Genomic DNA, 20,787 nt, shown 5'->3' on the forward strand with positions numbered 1-20,787 from the left:
ATGTTGTGAAGAATAAAAAGAGGTATTTAAGGTATTAGGTTTGTGGATGTTTATCTGTGTCTGTGCTTTACAATTCAGAGGTGCGGAGTTAGAGTCAGCAACTATTGCGTCCCAGGTCCAGAGAGATATAGAACGTCGCAGCTAACTCAGGTATGGTGACATAGCTCCGAGGGTTAAGGCGCTTGCTCTGTGTCCGGGTGATTGAGGGTTCGAGTCTTGCTCACGGCTGGGGTGCTGTGAGAACAGAGCAAAGCGCGGAGCGCATAACGCGTGGCGCGAGGTGCATAGTGCATAGTGCATAGTGTAAGTGCGTAAGTAAGTAAATAAGTATCAAAGTAAAAGTAAATAAAAATAAAAAATACAAAAAATAAAAAAAAGAAAAAAAATAAAATAAATAAAATAAATAAAATAAATTCAAGCGAGGAAAGAAAAGAAAAAAAAATAACTGAAAAAAAAAATAAATTAAATAACAGATAAATCCTATCTAATAATCAAACAAAAAAACCAAAGTAACTATTTTGCTTGTATGTACAAGTATATAAGTATATACTGTTAGTAGAGTACACATATACAATAAAGGCCCTGTACATGCTATACCAAGTGCCACATCAGCTGCTAACACCTTCTTCTACCACAACCCCAGGAGGAAACATCGTCCACTCAGCAAATAAATAACTACATAAAAAACATTGTTTTGGAAGAACTTTTATTTGTTCTTGGCAAAACACACTTCATAACATACAAAACACTTATACATATATATATATATATATATATATATATATATATATACATACATACATACATACATATATATACATACATACATACATATATATATATACATACATACATACATACATACATATATATATATATATATATACATATATATATATATATATATATATATATATATATATATATATATATATATATATATATATATATATATATATATATATATATATATATATACACACATATACATACATACATACACACATATATATACGTTGGACTACCTAACCATTAGACATGGGAGACATAGGCAATGGACCCAAACCAAACTGTCGTGCAAATTCCCCACTAAGGTTCAAACACATGACGTCTGACTTGTGAAGCGGGCGCTTTAATGCAAATCTATACGTCAGCCTTGTGACTATTACAGCTTGCTGTCCACAGGACGCTTACAACTGCAATGTTCGAGACAGCTGACGTCCCACGTCAATTAGCTCTGACAGGTTCGGTTACGGAACGAGCCCTCCGACATCAAGTCAACTTCAAATCTTACTTGGAACTATTCCACTTTCAAACCCTCTTACAAAATGAAAAGGTTCCGTGTGCACAGAAAAGACACTTACCTGTCCGTGGAGACGGGCCATGGTGGATACGCTTTCTGGACAATGACCCGCACACTGACCAACCCCTTGATGGGGTTCCTGAGGGTGAACAAACAACAGGAAGGTCACAAAAGCAAGCGCGTACAACACATGAAGCAGTAGGTAGCCGTACTCGACACTTGGCAACGTTGGCCGTGAAAGCGATGACAACTGTCAGCATTTCATGTCAAAACAAGTCAACAACCAATGCTCTGATTGTTTCGTACTGTGTCGTTTGACAGTCTGAAATAAACAAAGACAATAACATTGGCTTCTTCTTTATTGTCCTTTAAGTGCCCAACTGGCTGGAAAGCAATTTCACTCCCCAGCCAGTTGGGCACTTAACCACCACAACCACACATAACCAGTCCACCCAGTGAAGATATTGAAAATTACCTGAAGGCGAGCGTGAGGACGACGGGAAAGCAGCCTTCCGTGTTTGTCTTCCGCTCCTTTTCTTTCTGGACTGCGGACAAGTCTGCTCACCCGCATTTTGATCTGGTTGTGAAAAGAAACAAACGGCAAATTACACGACAGAACACAAGACGCTTGCATCGTACAATAGTATGCCGTCCAAAACTGCAATTTAACACAGAAATGTGAAGATCGTAGAAAGAGGAACATGATGGAAGCTCACCTTGACTAAAACACAACCGCTGAAGTTCATCCTTCCTTTACACAGAGGAGGGGAAGGACCCAGAGTCACCCCGCAACGTCCAAAACCTCCAAACTCTGCCCGCCACACCTAGCAAACCGCCAAAACGTCACCAGATCGGAACACAACAAGCGCTCCAAGACCACAACATCCAATCTTACTTTCAACAATTGAATTTTGAAGCCCTGTTTCAAAATGAGACGCTTACCTGTCCGTGGACACGTGCCATGGTGGATACGCTTTGTGGACAATGACACACACTTTGAAGATTGGAATCCGGCACCGCCACGACGCACCCCTTCTCAGGGTTCCTGAGGGTGGACAAACAACAGGCCGGTCACAAACGCAAGCACATACAACGCACAAAGCAGTAGGTAGCGCAGAGCGGACGCTTGGCAACGTGGGCCGTGAAACCGATGACTACTGTGTCATTTGACAATCTGAAATAAACAAAGACAATTAAATTGGCTTCTACTTCATTGTCCGTCGGGCTGCAGAGGACTTTCAGGGCTCCCTCTCCACAAAGCCCTGAGTTCACTGCACATCGCAGGAGTAGCAACAATCAGAGCTATCCAGAACACCGCCGAAGCAACTGAGAAAGCCACCTGAACACAAGCCACGGTCTGATGTTGACAGACCCCAAACACCCAATAACCCCACGTTACATTACCGATGATGTTTCCAGGTGCATCGGAAGATGTCTTTAACAACACTCTATAAACACACGTTTGTTTGCGGTTCACGTTATTTTTTCAGCTGGAAGTAGAATTTAAGTCTACTACACATCCCTAACAACCATGAAGATAGGATTACGTGTGGATCGCCGGAGAGGTTTGGTATATCAAAGAATTCTTTAAAAGTCATACCGCCGTATGTCAAGTAATTCAGAGTACAGTGTGCCAAAAACACTCGTTAATAGCCAGTCAGTGTAACTCATAAAATGTATGTCAAAAAATAGTATAGTATTTAAAACAAAACAATACAAGTCATAGTTGGTATGTCAATATATATCACACAATATATATCAATATATAACACACAAAATGTGTCCTTTACCTCCTCGTCGTTGATTGATGATCACTTCTTTAGCGTCTTGTTGGAGCGGCCATCTGTGAATACAAATACATTCAGTCATTTTACAACCTGCTAATGACTTAACAGTAGTTTTTTAGCCATGAGGACGGCTTAGAGTTAACTCCCGATAGCCCTTCAACAACCGTGGACACAGGACCCACAGCCATAAAGCGCACACATCAGAAGGAGACAAAAATACAACTCTGAAAAGTAACAGAGACATATCAGCTCTAAAGCCAGATAGATGCAGGATTAAGCGTTTCGTTGCCTGTGACCGTCTGTCAATTGTCTTGATAATTAACGCTCACTGTGGTGAAGCGTTTCAATGTGTTTCGTATGAACTTTGGTCTCCGTTTCAGCTCAGGTGTTGCAGTCACTTTGATAATAGAGGGCTTTAAGGTGCTGAATGCTTCCTCAGGCAGCAACACGTCTTGGGAAATAACGCCTGCGAAAAGCTGATTGCCCTCCCAAATATTCCTCTTACGTGTCTCAGACCAGCATGATGAATTTCTTTGGTGTTTTTGGAGTCAAATTTAAAGGAACTAAACTCCGCAATCATTTGAAATATTACCGAAATGTCAAAACGCAACATCCAAATCAACCAAATTACGACCATGATGATATTCGATAACATGGCACTCCTTTAGATCTCATATTGATGTTATAAAATTGTTCTCCACGCGCCATTTATAAGTTAACACTAAAAAGGGAACTGTTTATGATTTGTTTTCATATTCAATTATTTATTTGACTCTGCCGACACAAGTTGTTTTGTCACTGTACTGACACTGGACACACAAATCCAACCTGAGGGTCCCGACCTCCCGTTAGCAACATAAAAGGCTTGCTCAGTGTAAAACGTTTGCAATTTGGGGCGGCAGCTCGGTTACATTTCTTTGAAAAACACAGGGAACAAAAGCAATGACCAGCTTAGCAAGAAATGACCCAGAAAATTACAAGAAATAAGTAAACAGTGGCATGAAAAATAACCTTAAAAAAGGATAATTGGAAAATCATCCCCAAAATAGGTAAAATGTCCAGAAAATGTATTGGATGTATTTATCTATTTATTATTTATTTTTAGGTAATTTTTGGGCCATGTCTTTTGAAGTTGCTCATTGCCTTCTCCCTAGATTTTTTTAATAAATCAAACCAATTTACTCAGGTTTCAGGGTGTTATGGAGTGCTAGAAAACTTAATGAAATGTTCAGATAGAGGCCCACTGTTTAAGTTCCTGGAAGATAACAAAATTATATATATATATATATATATATATATATATATATATATATATATATATATATATATATATATATATATATAACATTTTAGATTCCAAATACAAACCTTAAGAACACCTCACAGACTAAGGGCACTGTGAAAACCTGAACACAAGCTTTATAGGATACGCCTCCCTGCATATTTCACAGAAGCATGTATCTCAATAGTAAAATAGTTATACAACGCAAACAGTTTGGTATTATAAAAATAACATCAACAAGAGGTAATTTAATATCACCTTGGCCAATAATATTTCTATCTCGAGAGCAACCTTGTAACGTGTCCGTGTATAACCTTACATTTAAGTTATCCTCATCCAATTCACAGTTCCCAATAAATAAATTAATACATAACATCAATTTAGACTACAAAAACCATTCACTTCAGAAGGACATGCTTCACACTGACCACGTACTGATCCGGGGAGTGTTGAGGTCAGTGTGTTGAAAACTGTCCAAAGTGTGATGAAAAAACATTCCCAGGATGTCAAAAATAGGCAAATATGGGGGATGTTCCAGGGAGGAAAAGTAAATATGTGTGTGGTGCTCGAAGAAGCGTGGGGTGGGGGTGGGTTGGGTGTATTGTATCATAGTGTGATGGTTTGTGCAGGTTTTCAGCCTACCGCGCTGTAGAGTGCAGCAGAATCTGTCCAGTGACCACGGGGTGTCTTGGTCTCTCTCTCTCTGTAGATCCAGGTGGGAAGGCTCGCCATCTATTTCGCTGGATAGGTCGAACTAAGGAACAAACCAACAAAAACAACAGACGGGGTCAGAGAAATACCACGAGTTATAAGATATCTACAGTCTGTTTTGCCTGTTTTTAACATTATTCAATCTATACTGACATCAACTTTATAGATTGTGAAATCTGTATTACCGTCACCATTGAAACCTATTCAAAATGAAATGTTTGACCCCACAGCCAGCAAAGCATGAAAACATGCATTGTACTATATATGGGGGTTATTATGGACTTTTGCCTTGGAATTTGTCATTTTTACTATTTTTCATCTTATTATGTCTTTTTTTAAAAACTATATTTTTTTAATATGGAGAAAATGCATACTGTTTCCAGCAGGTGCACTGTTGCAATCAGTGTTGCTGCGCATCATTGTCATATCCCAGGCTGTGATAAGCATATTTTTTTAAAAAAATGTACTATGCATGTAGTATATTGAAAATAATTCTTTTTTTGATTTTCTTTTTCATCTAAAAAACATAGTGGCATCACAATTAAAACATGACAAAAATGTATTGATTAAAAGTACTGAAAAATAACAAATATTTTTATTATTATGCTTAGGACTGATGTTGGTTGAAAAACAAACCCAATGAAAATATAATTTCATATTTATGTACAATATTTTAACACCCTTGTTTTGAAAAGCACATTTTGTGTTCGGAGCAGTATGAGTGTGATTGTCATTGAACAAAAAAAAAAAATTAAAAAATCATTAAAAAAAAAACATTCGCAAAAACAGCGAAAAACACCATATTACAACATGTCGAAAAAATGACAAAAAGAGCAAGGCTATAGTATGGCAAAAACGTTTAAAAAATGGCATGTTCCAAATCCAGCTGAAAACACCTCAAAACAGAATAAAATAGCATGCTAAGACACGCCATAGCATTGGATTTTGCAAAAATGGCAAAAAACACCTTAATATAACATGTCGAAGAAATGACAAAAAAAGCAAGGCTATAGTATGGCAAAAATGTCAAAATAAGACATGTCCCAAAAACTGCTGGAAACGCCTCAAAACAGCATAAAATAGCATTTCAAGACACGCCATAGCATAGAATTTTGCAAAAACAGCCAAAAACACCATAATGATCATGTCAAGAAAATGACCAAAAAAGCAAGGCTATAGTATGGCAAAAATGTCAAAAAATGACATGTTCCAAAAACTGTTGAAAACCATTTCAAACCACATAAAACAGCGTGCTAAGACACACCATAGCACAGAATTTTGAAAAATGGCCAAAAACACCAGATTACAACATGTTGAAAAAATGACCAAAACAGCAAGGCTATAGTATGGCAAAAATGTCAAAATATGACATGTTCCAAAATCAGTCATAGACACCTCAAAAAACCACAAAATAGAGTGTCAAGACACGCCATGGCACAGCATTTTGGAAAAACAGCGAAAACCACCCTAATTCTGAATGTCAGAAAAAAGACCAAAAAGGCAAGGCTATAGTATGGCAAAAATCTCAAAATATGACATGTCCTAAAACCTGCTGGAAACACCTCAAAACAGAATAAAATTGCATGCTGAGACACGCCATAGCATTGAATGTCACAAAAACAGCCAAAAACACCAGATTACAACATGTGGAAAAAATGACCAAGAAAGCAAGGCTATAGTATGGCAAAAATGTCAAAAAATGACATGTCCCAAAAACTGTTGAAAACCATTTCAAACCACATAAAACAGCGTGCTAAGACACACCATAGCACAGAATTTTGCAAAAATGGCCAAAAACACCAGATTACAACATGTTGAAAAAATGACCAAAACAGCAAGGCTATAGTATGGCAAAAATGTCAAAAAATGACATGTTCCAAAAACAGTTGAAAACAATTTTAAACAACATAAAACAGCGTGCTAAGACACGCCATAGCATAGAATTTTGCAAAAACGGCCAAAAACACCATAATAATGCATGTTGAAAAAATGACCGAAAAGGCAAGGCTATAGTATGGCAAAAATCCAAAAATATGACATGTTCCAAAATCAGTCATAGACACCTCAAAAAACCACAAAATAGAGTGTCAAGACACGCCATGGCACAGCATTTTGGAAAAAACAGCGAAAACCACCCTAATTCTGAATGTCAGAAAAAAGACCAAAAAGGCAAGGCTATAGTATGGCAAAAATCTCAAAATATGACATGTCCTAAAACCTGCTGGAAACACCTCAAAACAGAATAAAATAGCATGCTGAGACACGCCATAGCATTGAATGTCACAAAAACGGCAAAAATACACCTTAATATAACATGTCAAAAAAATGACCAAGAAAGCAAGACTATAGTATGGCAAAAATGTCAAAAAATGGCATGTCCCAAAAACAGCTGAAATCAATTTTAAACCACATAAAACAGCGTGCTAAGACACGCCATAGCATAGAATTTTGCACAAATGGCCAAAAACACCAGATTACAACATGTCAAAAAAATGACCAAAACAGCAAGGCTATAGTAAGCAAAAATGCCAAAAAATGGCATGTCCCAAAAACAGCTGAAAAACATTTTAAACCACATAAAACAGCGTGCTAAGACACGCCATGGCATAGAATTTCGCAAAAACGGCCAAAAACACCAGATTACAACATGTAGAAAAAATGACAAAAAGAGCAAGGCTATACTATGGCAAAAACGTCAAAAAATGGCATGTTCCAAATCCAGCTGAAAACACCTTAAAACAGAATAAAATAGCATGCTAAGACACGCCATAGCATTGGGTTTTGCAAAAACGGCAAAAAACACCTTAATATAACATGTCGAAGAAATGACAAAAAAAGCAAGGCTATAGTATGGCAAAAATGTCAAAATATGACATGTCCGAAAAACTGCTGGAAACACCTCAAAACAGAATAAAATAGCATGCTGAGACACGCCATAGCATTGAATGTCACAAAAACGGCAAAAATACACCTTAATATAACATGTCAAAAAAATTACCAAGAAAGCAAGACTATAGTATGGCAAAAATGTCAAAAAATGGCATGTCCCAAAAACAGCTGAAATCAATTTTAAACAACATAAAACAGCGTGCTAAGACACACCAAAGCATAGAATTTTGCACAAATGGCCAAAAACACCAGATTACAACATGTCAAAAAAATGACCAAAAGAGCAAGGCTATAGTAAGCAAAAATGCCAAAAAATGGCATGTCCCAAAAACAGCTGAAAAACATTTTAAACCACATAAAACAGCGTGCTAAGACACGCCATGGCATAGAATTTCGCAAAAACGGCCAAAAACACCAGATTACAACATGTCAAAAAAATGACCAGAAAAGCAAGGCTATAGTAAGGCAAAAATGTCAAAAAATGACATGTTCCAAATCCACCTGAAAACACCTCAAAACAGAATAAAATAGCATGCTAAGACACGCCATAGCATTGGGTTTTGCAAAAACGGCAAAAAACACCTTAATATAACATGTCGAAGAAATGACAAAAAAAGCAAGGCTATAGTATGGCAAAAATGTCAAAATATGACATGTCCGAAAAACTGCTGGAAACGCCTCAAAACAGCATAAAATAGCATTTCAAGACACGCCATAGCATAGAATTTTGCAAAAACAGCCAAAAACACCATAATGATGCATGTCAAGAAAATGACCAGAAGAGCAAGGCTATAGTATGACAAAAATGTCAAAAAATGACATGTCCCATAAACAGTTGATAACAATTTTAAACCACATAAAACAGCATGCTAAGACACGCCATAGCACAGAATTTTGCAAAAACGGCCAAAAACACCAGATTACAACATGTCAAAAAAATGACCAAGAAAGCAAGACTATAGTATGGCAAAAATGTCAAAAAATGGCATGTCCCAAAAACAGCTGAAATCAATTTTAAACAACATCAAACAGCGTGCTAAGACACACCAAAGCATAGAATTTTGCACAAATGGCCAAAAACACCAGATTACAACGTGTCAAAAAAATGACCAAAACAGCAAGGCTATAGTAAGCAAAAATGCCAAAAAATGGCATGTCCCAAAAACAGCTGAAAACCATTTGAAACCACATAAAACAGTGTGCTAAGTCACGCCATGGCATAGAATTTTGCAAAAACAGCCAAAAACACCATATTACAACATGTAGAAAAAATGACCAGAAAAGCAAGGCTATAGTATGGCAAAAATGTCAAAAAATGACATGTTCCAAATCCAGCTGAAAACACCTCAAAACAGCATAAAATAGCATGCTGAGACACGCCATAGCATTGGATTTTGCAAAAACAGCAAAAAAAACACCTAAATATAACATGTCGAAAAAAATGACCAAAAGAGCAAGGCTATAGTATGGCAAAAATGTCAATAAATGACATGTCCCATAAACAGTTGATAACAATTTTTAACCACATAAAACAGTGTGCTAAGACACGCCATGGCATAGAATTTCGCAAAAACGGCCAAAAACACCATATTACAACATGTAGAAAAAATTACAAAAAGAGCAAGGCTATAGTATGGCAAAAATGTCAAAAAATGACATGTTCCAAATCCAGCTGAAAACACCTCAAAACAGCATAAAATAGCATGCTGAGACACGCCATAGCATTGGATTTTGCAAAAACGGCAAAAAACACCTTAATATAACATGTCGAAGAAATGACAAAAAAAGCAAGGCTATAGTATGGCAAAAATGTCAAAATATGACATGTCCGAAAAACTGCTGGAAACGCCTCAAAACAGCATAAAATAGCATTTCAAGACACGCCATAGCATAGAATTTTGCAAAAACAGCCAAAAACACCATAATGATGCATGTCAAGAAAATGACCAGAAGAGCAAGGCTATAGTATGACAAAAATGTCAAAACATGACATGTCCCATAAACAGTTGATAACAATTTTAAACCACATAAAACAGCATGCTAAGACACGCCATAGCACAGAATTTTGCAAAAACGGCCAAAAACACCAGATTACAACATGTCGAAAAAATGACCAAGAAAGCAAGGCTATAGTAAGGCAAAAATGTCAAAAAATGACATGTTCCAAAAACAGTTGAAAACAATTTTAAACAACATAAAACAGCGTGCTAAGACATGCCATAGCACAGAATTTTGCAAAAACGGCCAAAAACACCATAATAATGCATGTTGAAAAAATGACCGAAAAGGCAAGGCTATAGTATGGCAAAAATCCAAAAATATGACATGTTCCAAAATCAGTCATAGACACCTCAAAAAACCACAAAATAGAGTGTCAAGACACGCCATGGCACAGAATTTTGCAAAAACGGCCAAAACCTCCCTAATTTTGAATGTCGGAAAAATTACCAAAAAAAGCAAGGCTATAGTATGACTAACCCTTTAATGACATAGCGTGTCAAGACACGCTATATTTTTTGAAAAGACTTTTTTATGACACACTTTTCTGTGACTTTAGTTTTTTTATGATATACTAACTACTACTTTTTTAATTTTCAATTTTTTTTGTCACACTAAACAGACTTTAGTTTTGTGTGAAACCGCGAAGTCATCTACATATGATGTTTCGCACAATATACATAACCAACACAAGGTAGCTGGTTAGCTAAGTAACTTCAATATGTTCAATATACAAATAAAACATCATCCTACCTAATGATGATCCAGCAGCTTCTGGTCTTTCTATCAGCCCGGGACATTCCTAAGACTATTCGTGTTTAGGAACAACAGCATGCCATCAACTGGAAAGCCTGAGAAGAGAAAGAGGTTATGTCGTTAACTTGTATACTCTTTCTAATTATGTATTTTCAGTCTTACGCTGTGTTACAACCACAAGCAACACAGCAACAGACTACAAAGAAAAGCCGGTGACGTGAAGATACAATCTGACACCTGACTCTTGATGCGCTACAAACAGAATATGAGCTGGCCTCAACTTTTTTCAGCGCCATAATGATGCAATAAAGCGTCAACAAATCACATGTTTTTGTTTCTAGCTGTGAGTTATTTAAAGTAGTTTGTTGATGCTCTGCTAGCTCCATGTGCATTGCAATGCATTCAGGAAAATACAGCACAAATAAAATTAGGATATGCTTTTCAGATGCAACAGTGTGGCAAAATGTGATGTTAAAATGGGGCTAACATATTAATCTAAAGCATAAATATTCTTTTGACCAAATACAAACTTAAGTTGAGGTGATTTGAATAAGATACATAAACTTGTGACGACAAAACTACACTAATGAGTGTTTGAGCAACACTTTAACAGCAACTCGGCCATAATTTAGGTGGCCCAACTGTTGCTCATAGTGTAAACTCAGCGTTATACTTCAGTTTTATGACAATCTAAAACTTTCTTGACTTGCAAAATTATCTTTTAAATTGACAATCATGTGATTCATGGCACAGTTCAAATGGTATCAAAAAATTGTCTCCTGACATCAACTTCTATATATATTCTTTCCGAAATAAAGCCCCATGGGTGGTCCACCAGTTGCCTCTCGACTAAGTGCCAATGTCAATTTAAAACCTCACGCTGCTTTTTTTGGTACATTACGAATCCCAAACATGATTCCTGCTGAAACTCTCTGAGCTTTGAAATAAGAACAAAGTCTGTGAATTCCTAAATTGAGTGTAATTTAACGATGATTACTGGGAGCCAATGCAAATGATTTCCCTTTGATCCAACAGCATTTGGAGGCATCATCAAGCTTTGACTTCAAGGTTGAAATTCACTTTCTTTAATAACTTCCATGAATAAATTAACCAGTTGCAGCCATCTACACGGAGACTAACATCATCTTTCTTCCATCCATTTTCCCCCACTTTCAAGTGTCAGAGTAAAGTGGCCTGGTGTACCGAACACCGTTAAGCATTTGCACTCATCATTTAATCATCACAGCTCGTCCTTTGATTGATGCCTAATGAATGCCCGGGGTCTCGGTTTACAAGACGATCGCTAACAGAGCCTTGCTAATGGGTTTTGCCTGTCTGCCAGGCTTCAGGCAGAGAAGTCTGCGTCTACAACAGAGCTTCAAGACCATTAATTCTATCATTTTTCATACAGATAAAACATATGTACTGCAGATTGAACAGCAAAACTAACCCAACAATACAAATCCTGAGCTGTTATTTCCTGTTATGAACAGAACTTCGATGTACATGTATTCCATGTTTACCAAAAATAGGAAGTCCAGCATTGAGCTCATAATATAAAAAAGCCCTCCAGTCTTTTCCAAAAGCTTCTCTCCCTGAGTACTTTAACAACGACGACAAACAATCTCATCTCATATAACAGGATTGTTTCGACCTCAGTCCCTCAGAACTTTAGACCTGTGTTTACATTTTTCCCTTCCATTTCTTTTCTCATTCGCTGAGCTAAATGACCAAACAGAGCGATTTCATTCACCAACGGAGGGCGGCAGACACTTATCATCGACACAATTTCCTGTCCATGTGACAAACTTTATTGCCACTGTCCGAAAAATTCCTCAACAAAATTTTGTGGAAAAAACAAAGGACAAACACTCAGGCGAGAGATGTCTAAAAGATGCTATGCTAAAACAGATAACCGAGAAAAAAAAAGACTGAAGACATGTTGATATGCAGCGGCGCTGACCTTTGACCTTTAATACTTTCAGCTGCACTATCTGCATTAAACATTTGTTTCCCATCATCCATCCCTCTGCTACGTTGTAGGAGGAAAGCTTTGTTGATGCAGTGGCTACATTTTATTAGTACCTCCCCCTCCCTCGTCACCCCACCACACACACACACACACACGCATCAGCACATATATTTAATTTAATTAGAGAATGTGCAGCCTCCCTCTCTGCCAGTATTGTCAAGGTGCTCACGAGCAGCCAACACTATCACTGATTGCTTCAAGATAAGAAGAAATATGATTAGACCGTGTGTTTGAGTTCATCTGTTTATGCGTGTGTGTGTGTGTGTGTGTGTGTGTTGGAGGCGGGCAGAAATGAAGAAATCTGATTGTGGTTTTGTTCGTGGTAAGAGTTGGAGGTGAGCTGAAGGGTTAAAGAGGATGAGGGGATGATTGGATATATGGATAGGATAGGAGAGGAGAGGAAAAGCTGGAGGGAGCTGATACATCAGACTGTTGATGAGAAGCGTTAATTTAGCCATATTCATAATCACTTCTAAAATATTTCTTCAACATATTGGAGAATTTGCTCATTTTTTCCAAGAGTACAAAGCTGCAGTCTGGACATGGTCTGCCTACATCGTGGAATAATTATCTAATATAAAAGTCTGTGAATGTCACTTTTAATAACAGTAATTGTATGCATGTATGATTCATCTATTGTCATGTTTATGTATTTTTGGAGACCATCTGTCTGCATGCAGGCATGTAGAGAGACTCCAGGGTCTCTAAAGGTTCAGATATTTTAAGATCAGTCTAGATTTTAATCTTAGACACATCTGTATGACATGTGAAATACACTTTATGAGGTGACTCATTGTTCTGTTAAGTTTTTTCTATGTCTCTGTCCATGTATACATGTTGTCCTTAGATCTTCACTGACATCAGATTTGTGTTTGTATTAAACCTATATATTCAAGTAAAATCAACGGTGACTCATTCAGGTTATTTTTTTATTCATAAAAATTAAGACTGACCAGGAGTACAAGTTTCCTTCTAGTGATGCACAATGTTCGATTTTTGCTGATATCCAAAGGGAGAATTTTTTCAGAATCATTTTAGCTGACTGCTGATGCTCAAACTGATATAAGTACATATGTTTTTACGCCTAATTGCAGAAAAAATCATGTCTCTCCTGTAGTGGAATCAACCCTCTGAAACTGAGCTAATTGATTTTAGTTCTTTCAAATACATGGGGAGAAGGCAGTGAGCATACTGCATGGCCAAAAAATCATCAAAAAAATAAGTAAGAAATTACAAGAAAATTACCTGAAAACAAGAAATAACGTGCTGAAAACTAAAAAAAAAAAAAAAAGAAAAACAATATTTTTTTTCTTTAATAAATAAAGTTAAATACACTACTGTATTATTAAGCACTTTTATAATGAAATATTTTAAAGTATAGTTAAAATTAAATAAGTCAAAGCCGACTAATGGCGCTTTTATTTTACCTGGCATGTCTTGGGCTGGATGTGTTGATGTTTTTGTTGTGGATTTAAAGAACAGTTGGATGTTAGCGTTAGCAGACAGTTAAACAGATATTTAACTTTAACTGTAAGGATTCACACACTGCAAGCGGGCAACAAACAAACAGAGACAACGAGAGAGCCAAAACGCTGGTGGCTTATAAAAAGAATAAGACAATCTATACTTGATGTATACGATAAAGTCATTTTATATATCGCACGTGTAACAAGCCGCAATATCTTGAGTAAGTTTGATATATGGCTCACCCTATGTGCTAATATTATTGTGCAGCCCTAAATACAATTACACTATTCGCGGTTTCCCACAGAGCTCCAGTGAATTGCTCTGACACCAAGTGCTGTAGCCACGTACGCCTCACAGAAATAAAGAAGAAAGAAATAGTAAAGGCACATAACTGTCCATAAAACGAAAAACTGCAGCTTTGTCTCTGTTTGAGACTTAGTCACTCTAACTAATTCAAAATACAGCAGCTGTTTATGTTATCAGTCAACTCAGTGGATTTGGTTGATACAGAGGTCTGGATTTAGGCAATATTTCCCAAAAATAAGTTGTTTTTGGCCTCCATAAAGTGTAAATGGAGAGCTAATGTGAGTGGGAATGCAGGAGAGGGAGGGACAATCTCTAATCTCTCATTATTATTTTGATTTTCAGATGGATGGGAGGTAAACATGAAAGCTTTGATTCTCTGTGTAATAAGATTAGTGTTATTAAAGGCAGAAGGGCAGCCTGAGAGGGAGGGAGAGGAGAGTTGGAGGGAGACATGGTGAGAAGGAGGAAAGAATGAAGTGACCTTTGCATGAAGAGGTAAAGAGAGAGGGAAGCACCCCACCGAGGAGTGGTGAAAATAAAAAGAAAGGGAGGTGAGGAGGAGAGGGGACGGAAGGAGGGAGGGAGGGAGCACTGGGATGGAGTGACCCCGACGAAAACAGATTAGTCGACCATGAAGAGGATTACCAGCAATGATAGTCCCTCTGAGGGAGTAGTCAGTCCCAGCCAATGCAAACACACGCACACACACACACACACACACGATCAGCATCAGTCCAACCTGTCTGGCTCATACAAGCGCACTCACGCAAAACAGGTACACACACTTCACCACAAGATAAACAAGCTTTTTTTCTTCTCAACCGCATCAATCAAACAGCTATAGTTACTTTATACATTAAGAGGTTTTCATAAATATTAACTGTTAAGTGCAAGTTAACAACCAACCGCATAAGCTTTTACCTTAAATTAGTGCTGGGTGGTAGAGGTCAACAGATTATTGGCCTGGCCAATTATTGGGGCTAATATTTGATATTTTACTGATTATCTATATCGGCATCTTTTTTTAATGATTGTCAATACAATTAATTGATTGAAAAATGCAAAGAAAGTGTTAGCATGGGACTTATTTTAAAAAAAAAAGTTGCTGTGAACTTGCTGAATTTGATGTTGAATATTTCAGTTTTGATTAAACATTTGCTGAAGGTATTAAAACAGAGACTTTAAAAATACAGTGATACAAATTTTAGGTCATACCACCCAGCAATACCTCAAATTACATGTTCCCTCCTTAGGGGATCTGTTTAATTCTGTTGATTCGTTGCAAAACACTGAGCAATTTTCTTACAAAATCAACAAAAAAAGGCCAACTGAGGCTCACAGACACAGACAGATGTCTGTCACTGCCAACAGAAGTAAACAGAAATAAAAATCATCATGTCAACATGCAAGTGAAAGTTTATTTTCAACTTAATTATAATTTAAAATGATTTCATAACTATTTAGTCATGTTTGCCTGGCTCAGAGTATTTACACAAATGCACGTACAACTACAATTCTGCCAGTTTTGTACAACAGCAGAGAAAAAACAGCTGACTGTCAACTAGAGGTTCAACATGCTGGGCTGACACCTCTGTGTGTGTGTGTGTGTGTGTGTGTGTGTGTGTGTGTGTGTGTGTGTGTGTGTGTGTGTGTGTGTGTGTAGTTGGTGTGAGTGGTCAAGAACAACTAATCCCATTCAACCCCCAACGCCACCATCAGCACCATCATGGCTGATTTTAACTGACACATCTAAAAAATGATTCTGCGGGGCAGATTTTCGGCCGTGGTGCTGACACTTTAAAGGATAAGCTCAAAATTGTATCAGGTCTGTCATAAAACTACAGTCAGGTTTTCATGTGGACAGTGTTTGCCTGCGGAGCTGTAGTGGAGGGATAGCAACACAAATACAAACAGTAACTGTGGGCAAAACCAGCTTGATTTGTCTGCTAAAGTCTCACATTAACTTCAGATAAACTGAACCCTCGGGAACTGTTTGTCGCATTTTACACACTTTTAACGCTTAATTTTTTGATAATGTTGGCTCTGTTCATGCATATGGCATATGTTTAGGCAAAATTGTGTATTTTTGTTTTAATCTTGGAGTGTCCAGCTCGGCTCCTACAATACGTCTAAGATACACTGAGTAAACAAAATTGCTACATTCATACTGTTAAGTGCAAAAAATGTTCTATTATTAAATGTGCTATTTCTATAAAAGAATGATAAAAGTTCCCTTAATTATTTGCAGACACATTAAAAGAGTTAAGCTTCTGCATCAAGTGGATTCTTTGTTGACCCCAATTAGAAATTAACTCTGTGTTTTTATTAAACTTAAGGTTGGAGTCAAACAGTGCACCTTAGTACTTGTGTGTCTCCACAAATGATGATAAGACACCAAGCCAAGACCAGATTCTGTCCCCTGATGAGGTGACAGTAGGGCAGTGTCATCATTGTGGAAAGACCTGCAGCTGTCTGTGTACATTATGAAAAGCAGAGGGGAAAGGACACAGCCCTGAGGGGAACCTGTGCTTGAGGTGATGATGTTGGATGCGTGACCATTCACCAAAACCTGCTGAATTTGATCTGATAAGAAATTTAGAAGCAGTAATAAAATCTGATCAGGTAAATTAAAATGAGAAGCAAGTCGCTCAATTAAAATATGAGGCTGCATCTTATTTAACACTGATTCGTGCATGGGAATTGGGTTTCTCAAGGTGCTTATATACTCTTTCCAAAATAAGGATCTTAGCTTCACACTTTCCCTGCTTGGTATGTAACCCATCTCTGAAGAACTGACAATTGCTCACACACAAAAGACAATAACTTTACCAAACTACAGTTTAAAACAAATAAAATGATCGGTAGACTGCTGGGTCGCACACTAGGAAGTGTCCCCTGTGGTCAATGCCAACATGATATACCTTGGATATAAAATGGTAATCTAGTTGCTGGTAACCAAAGATGGTAAATAAATACATAAAAAGTAGTTATAAAGTACAAATTTCCCTCTGAAATGTGATGCATCAGAAGAAAAAAGTACCAGGAAATGGAAATACTTAAGTGCAGTAAGTAAGTAAGTGTACTCAGTTACATTCCACCACTGCCAAAATGACTCCCACTGACGTGTACAGTACGTGGTGGACATTAGATCACCTCGATCAGTCACAAACAATAGATCGCTCCTTTTTGAATTCAACATCGCTAAATGCAGAAAAGGTCAAACGGGTTGATTACAAGCTTTGCACACACGAATCAATATCCAGATCAGATGATAAAAGACACTAAACCTTTCCTTCTCACTGACATTTCTCTCCGTCCCGCTGAGGGGAAGTTTTGATACGAGGACCCCCCTCAGAGGAGGATGGCAGTCCTCTCCCTCCTCCACTCATCCTAAATGAGGGCTTTTTCCTCTCTGCTCTCTGCTGTTGGTGGGGGGCGTCAGGCTCGAGGAAGAATGAGGACTTCCTGGGGAGGGCCTTTAAGTGCAGGCTGAGGAGTCTCTGTCTCTCTCTCTCTCTCTCTCCCTCACTGTTCTCCTCTGTGTCTCTCGCTCATCCTGAATGGGGTCAAGCTACCAGCCAGGACCTGCTGCTTTCAAAGACCCCAAAGAGCAACTCAGCTCCTCCTGCCCTTTCCTCCCCTCCCTCAACAACCTTTTCTTCTTCCTTTCTTTCAATTCCTGTCCCACACGTCACCTTCTTCTCCTCTTCATCCTCACTTTCTTCCTGCAGCTGCACTGTTATTGTCTTCCTACCTACTGTACCCAAATTTCCAATTATTTTTGTGTTTTTGCGCTCCTCACTGAATGATTTATACTTGACCAAGAGCAAACAGCAAGCTGGTTAACTTTGCACAACCTTGCAATTTTGTCCAATCATCACAGCTTACCTGCAAATTTGACCAAACACTGGTTCCCGGGTAGTTTGCCATCACAGCAGTTACACATATAACGTCACTAAACTCACTTCCTTGTTTCTTGCAGTGGAGTACTGCTAAAGACTACACAAAGCAATTCTCTGATCTTCCAGACAGAAGAGGGCGAAAACTTTTTGCGGTGTGTGCAGCCTTGTTGTGCAACAAAAACGACCAGAAAACCTAAATGTGTTTTAATCATGTTGGTGACAAAATTTTTCTGGAACAATATTAAGATCAGTCGTTTTCAACCTTTTTTGTGCCAAATGACCCTATATTGAAGCACATTAGGTCACAGACCCCAATTTGATAAGATTTCACTCAATCTGAAAATATTTTTAAGACAAGAATTCAGTTGTCGACTACAATTTAGGTCATGACGGAGTATTAAATCTTTCAATGTAAACCAGAATAAAAACACTAATCGTGCACTCTTGTGGACCCAGTCAGACAGAGAGCATACAAAAGAAAAAATTTCATGCAACTAAACCTGGCCAATTTTTTGTCAATTTCAACTCTTGCAGATAAAAACACTGCGGTCTACCATCAAACAGTCGGACTTCCTGGCACATTTCCTTCACTGCAGAGTTGTACAGTTGCTCTGTGCAGGACCCCACTGCTATAAGTGGATGCAATTATGCTATTTTTTTCCCACCAACATTCAAATGACGTGCATGAAGTGGAAGTTCTGCGTCACGCTTGAAAGATCACTGATTCACGTTTTTCATTGTCAGTGACATGACATTTTCAGCTTTATGTTAAACATGAATTTTTCACATGAAGACCTGCAAAAACAGCGACATTAACTATAAATGCAGCTGATCATTAACCAATGAACCTCAGCCACCTAACACACACTTTCACGCCTCAGTGGGCCCTCCCCTCTTTGGTAAGTAGCAACGTACCTTCCCTCTTTTCACCAGGCATCTATCCATGGGAGAAAGCAGCAGATATATCCATCTATCCACCAATTAGTCCATCCGGGGTGTCATTTCTACACTTTATTTCCTCTTGTTAGAGCATTGCAGGAGGAGAAAGAAACCCATGCCAAGCGTTCGATCTCCAAGTGATGTTCCCCTTGCTCTTAAAAAGTACTTACTGCACCTAAATGCATATATTTACCACTACTTTACAATCATAATGCTCACTTTTTTGGCCTTGCTGTGACAAGAGCTGGTCCCATAGCATCACATCTTTAGTTTAATTCCTCTAGATCTCAAGATTAGAAACTGAAACTCTTCCTGATGACTTGCCGTCCCTACCCTCAGCAGCCATGTCATTTCCTCCACCTGCGTCCCTCTCCACTCCTCAGTCTCTGCCTCCATGCTGTTTCTCCCTGACTCTCTCCAGCACCACCGCCGACAGCAAGCGTGGCTCTCCACTCCTGTCCGACCCATACTGGGTTTTATTTAATTTGCCCGTATAATAGACGTGAGTGAACCCCGGGGTTTAGGACTACACAGGCAGAGAAAGCGACAGCCGAGGGAGGGGCAGGCCGCTCAGCAATGTGTGTCAAAAGAGAAACAATAAGTGCCATTATTTTTGATTGGCTTCCCCTTTTTGAAAATTACTTCCAAAGTGTGATGTCCCATTGTGGGAGCAGAATAACGCTGAACAATGCGGCAGGGGGCAGGGGGGGTAGTCTTATATATCCAGGCTGATATTCAAGGGGGCTTTGGCCAATGCTGGCTGGCCTGCACTGGATAACCCTGCAGCGCAGCCACTGGGCCCTGGGTTAGGCTCATAATGGGAGGCATTGGGAGGCCTTTAGTTCCCATTGTGGCGGCTGTGTCAACAAAGAGGCCGCTGGGAGTTGCCTGGCATGTGGGACAGAGAAAAGGCCCTTTATCCATCTCTTTTGAGAGAATGAAAGAGAGAGACGTTATCACAGCAGCTCGGTGCATCATCTCTCTCTCTCTCTCTCGTGTCCCTGTTTACCCTGTTAGACTTTGACAGGTTGTCTCTACTAACACTTTTGCATTCCTTGTGAATAATGACCCAGTACGTTTACATGATTTTAGAAATAGATGTATTATTGTGGTGGTCCAACTAAAGGCCCTCTTGTCAGATGTGTTTTTTCATTCCATCATCTGGGGGAAAAAAACGTGCACAGACACCATGCACACTGAGTTTGATGCATTTTCATTTTTCTATTTTTCGCAAAAACTTGCAACACAACAGTTTTCCCCCTTTCTTCTCTCCGCTGAAGGTACCTCTCTGACTGTCCCTGTTTTGCATTTGGCACCACAGCTGCATGAAGAGACTGAACTGTCCTCCCTCTCTGTCTCCACACTGTCTGTCTGTCTGAGAACCTCATCCTCGATCACGTCCCTCTGCACTTCAT

The 20,787-nt window shown here is 38.5% G+C and overlaps 1 protein-coding gene across 1 annotated transcript; it reads right to left on the reverse strand.

The window, feature by feature from the left end:
- Nucleotides 1-1,006: 1,006 nt before the first annotated feature.
- LOC121938543 (uncharacterized) lies at nt 1,007-19,819 on the reverse strand. Its single transcript, XM_088074911.1, has 8 exons — nt 19,349-19,819; nt 10,724-10,821; nt 5,015-5,126; nt 3,094-3,146; nt 2,246-2,348; nt 2,020-2,127; nt 1,779-1,880; nt 1,007-1,442 (listed from the first exon to the last, which is right to left on the reverse strand). Exons 5-8 carry the CDS (start codon nt 2,264-2,266, stop codon nt 1,284-1,286), a joined length of 390 nt encoding a protein of 129 aa, XP_087931037.1. The 5' UTR covers nt 2,267-2,348; nt 3,094-3,146; nt 5,015-5,126; nt 10,724-10,821; nt 19,349-19,819; the 3' UTR covers nt 1,007-1,283.
- Nucleotides 19,820-20,787: the final 968 nt, after the last annotated feature.

Source organism: Plectropomus leopardus, chromosome 24, assembly GCF_026936395.1.
Source record: "Plectropomus leopardus strain MGB_pleo_1.0 chromosome 24, ASM2693639v1, whole genome shotgun sequence".
In the NCBI taxonomy this organism is placed as follows: Eukaryota; Metazoa; Chordata; class Actinopteri; order Perciformes; family Serranidae; genus Plectropomus; species Plectropomus leopardus.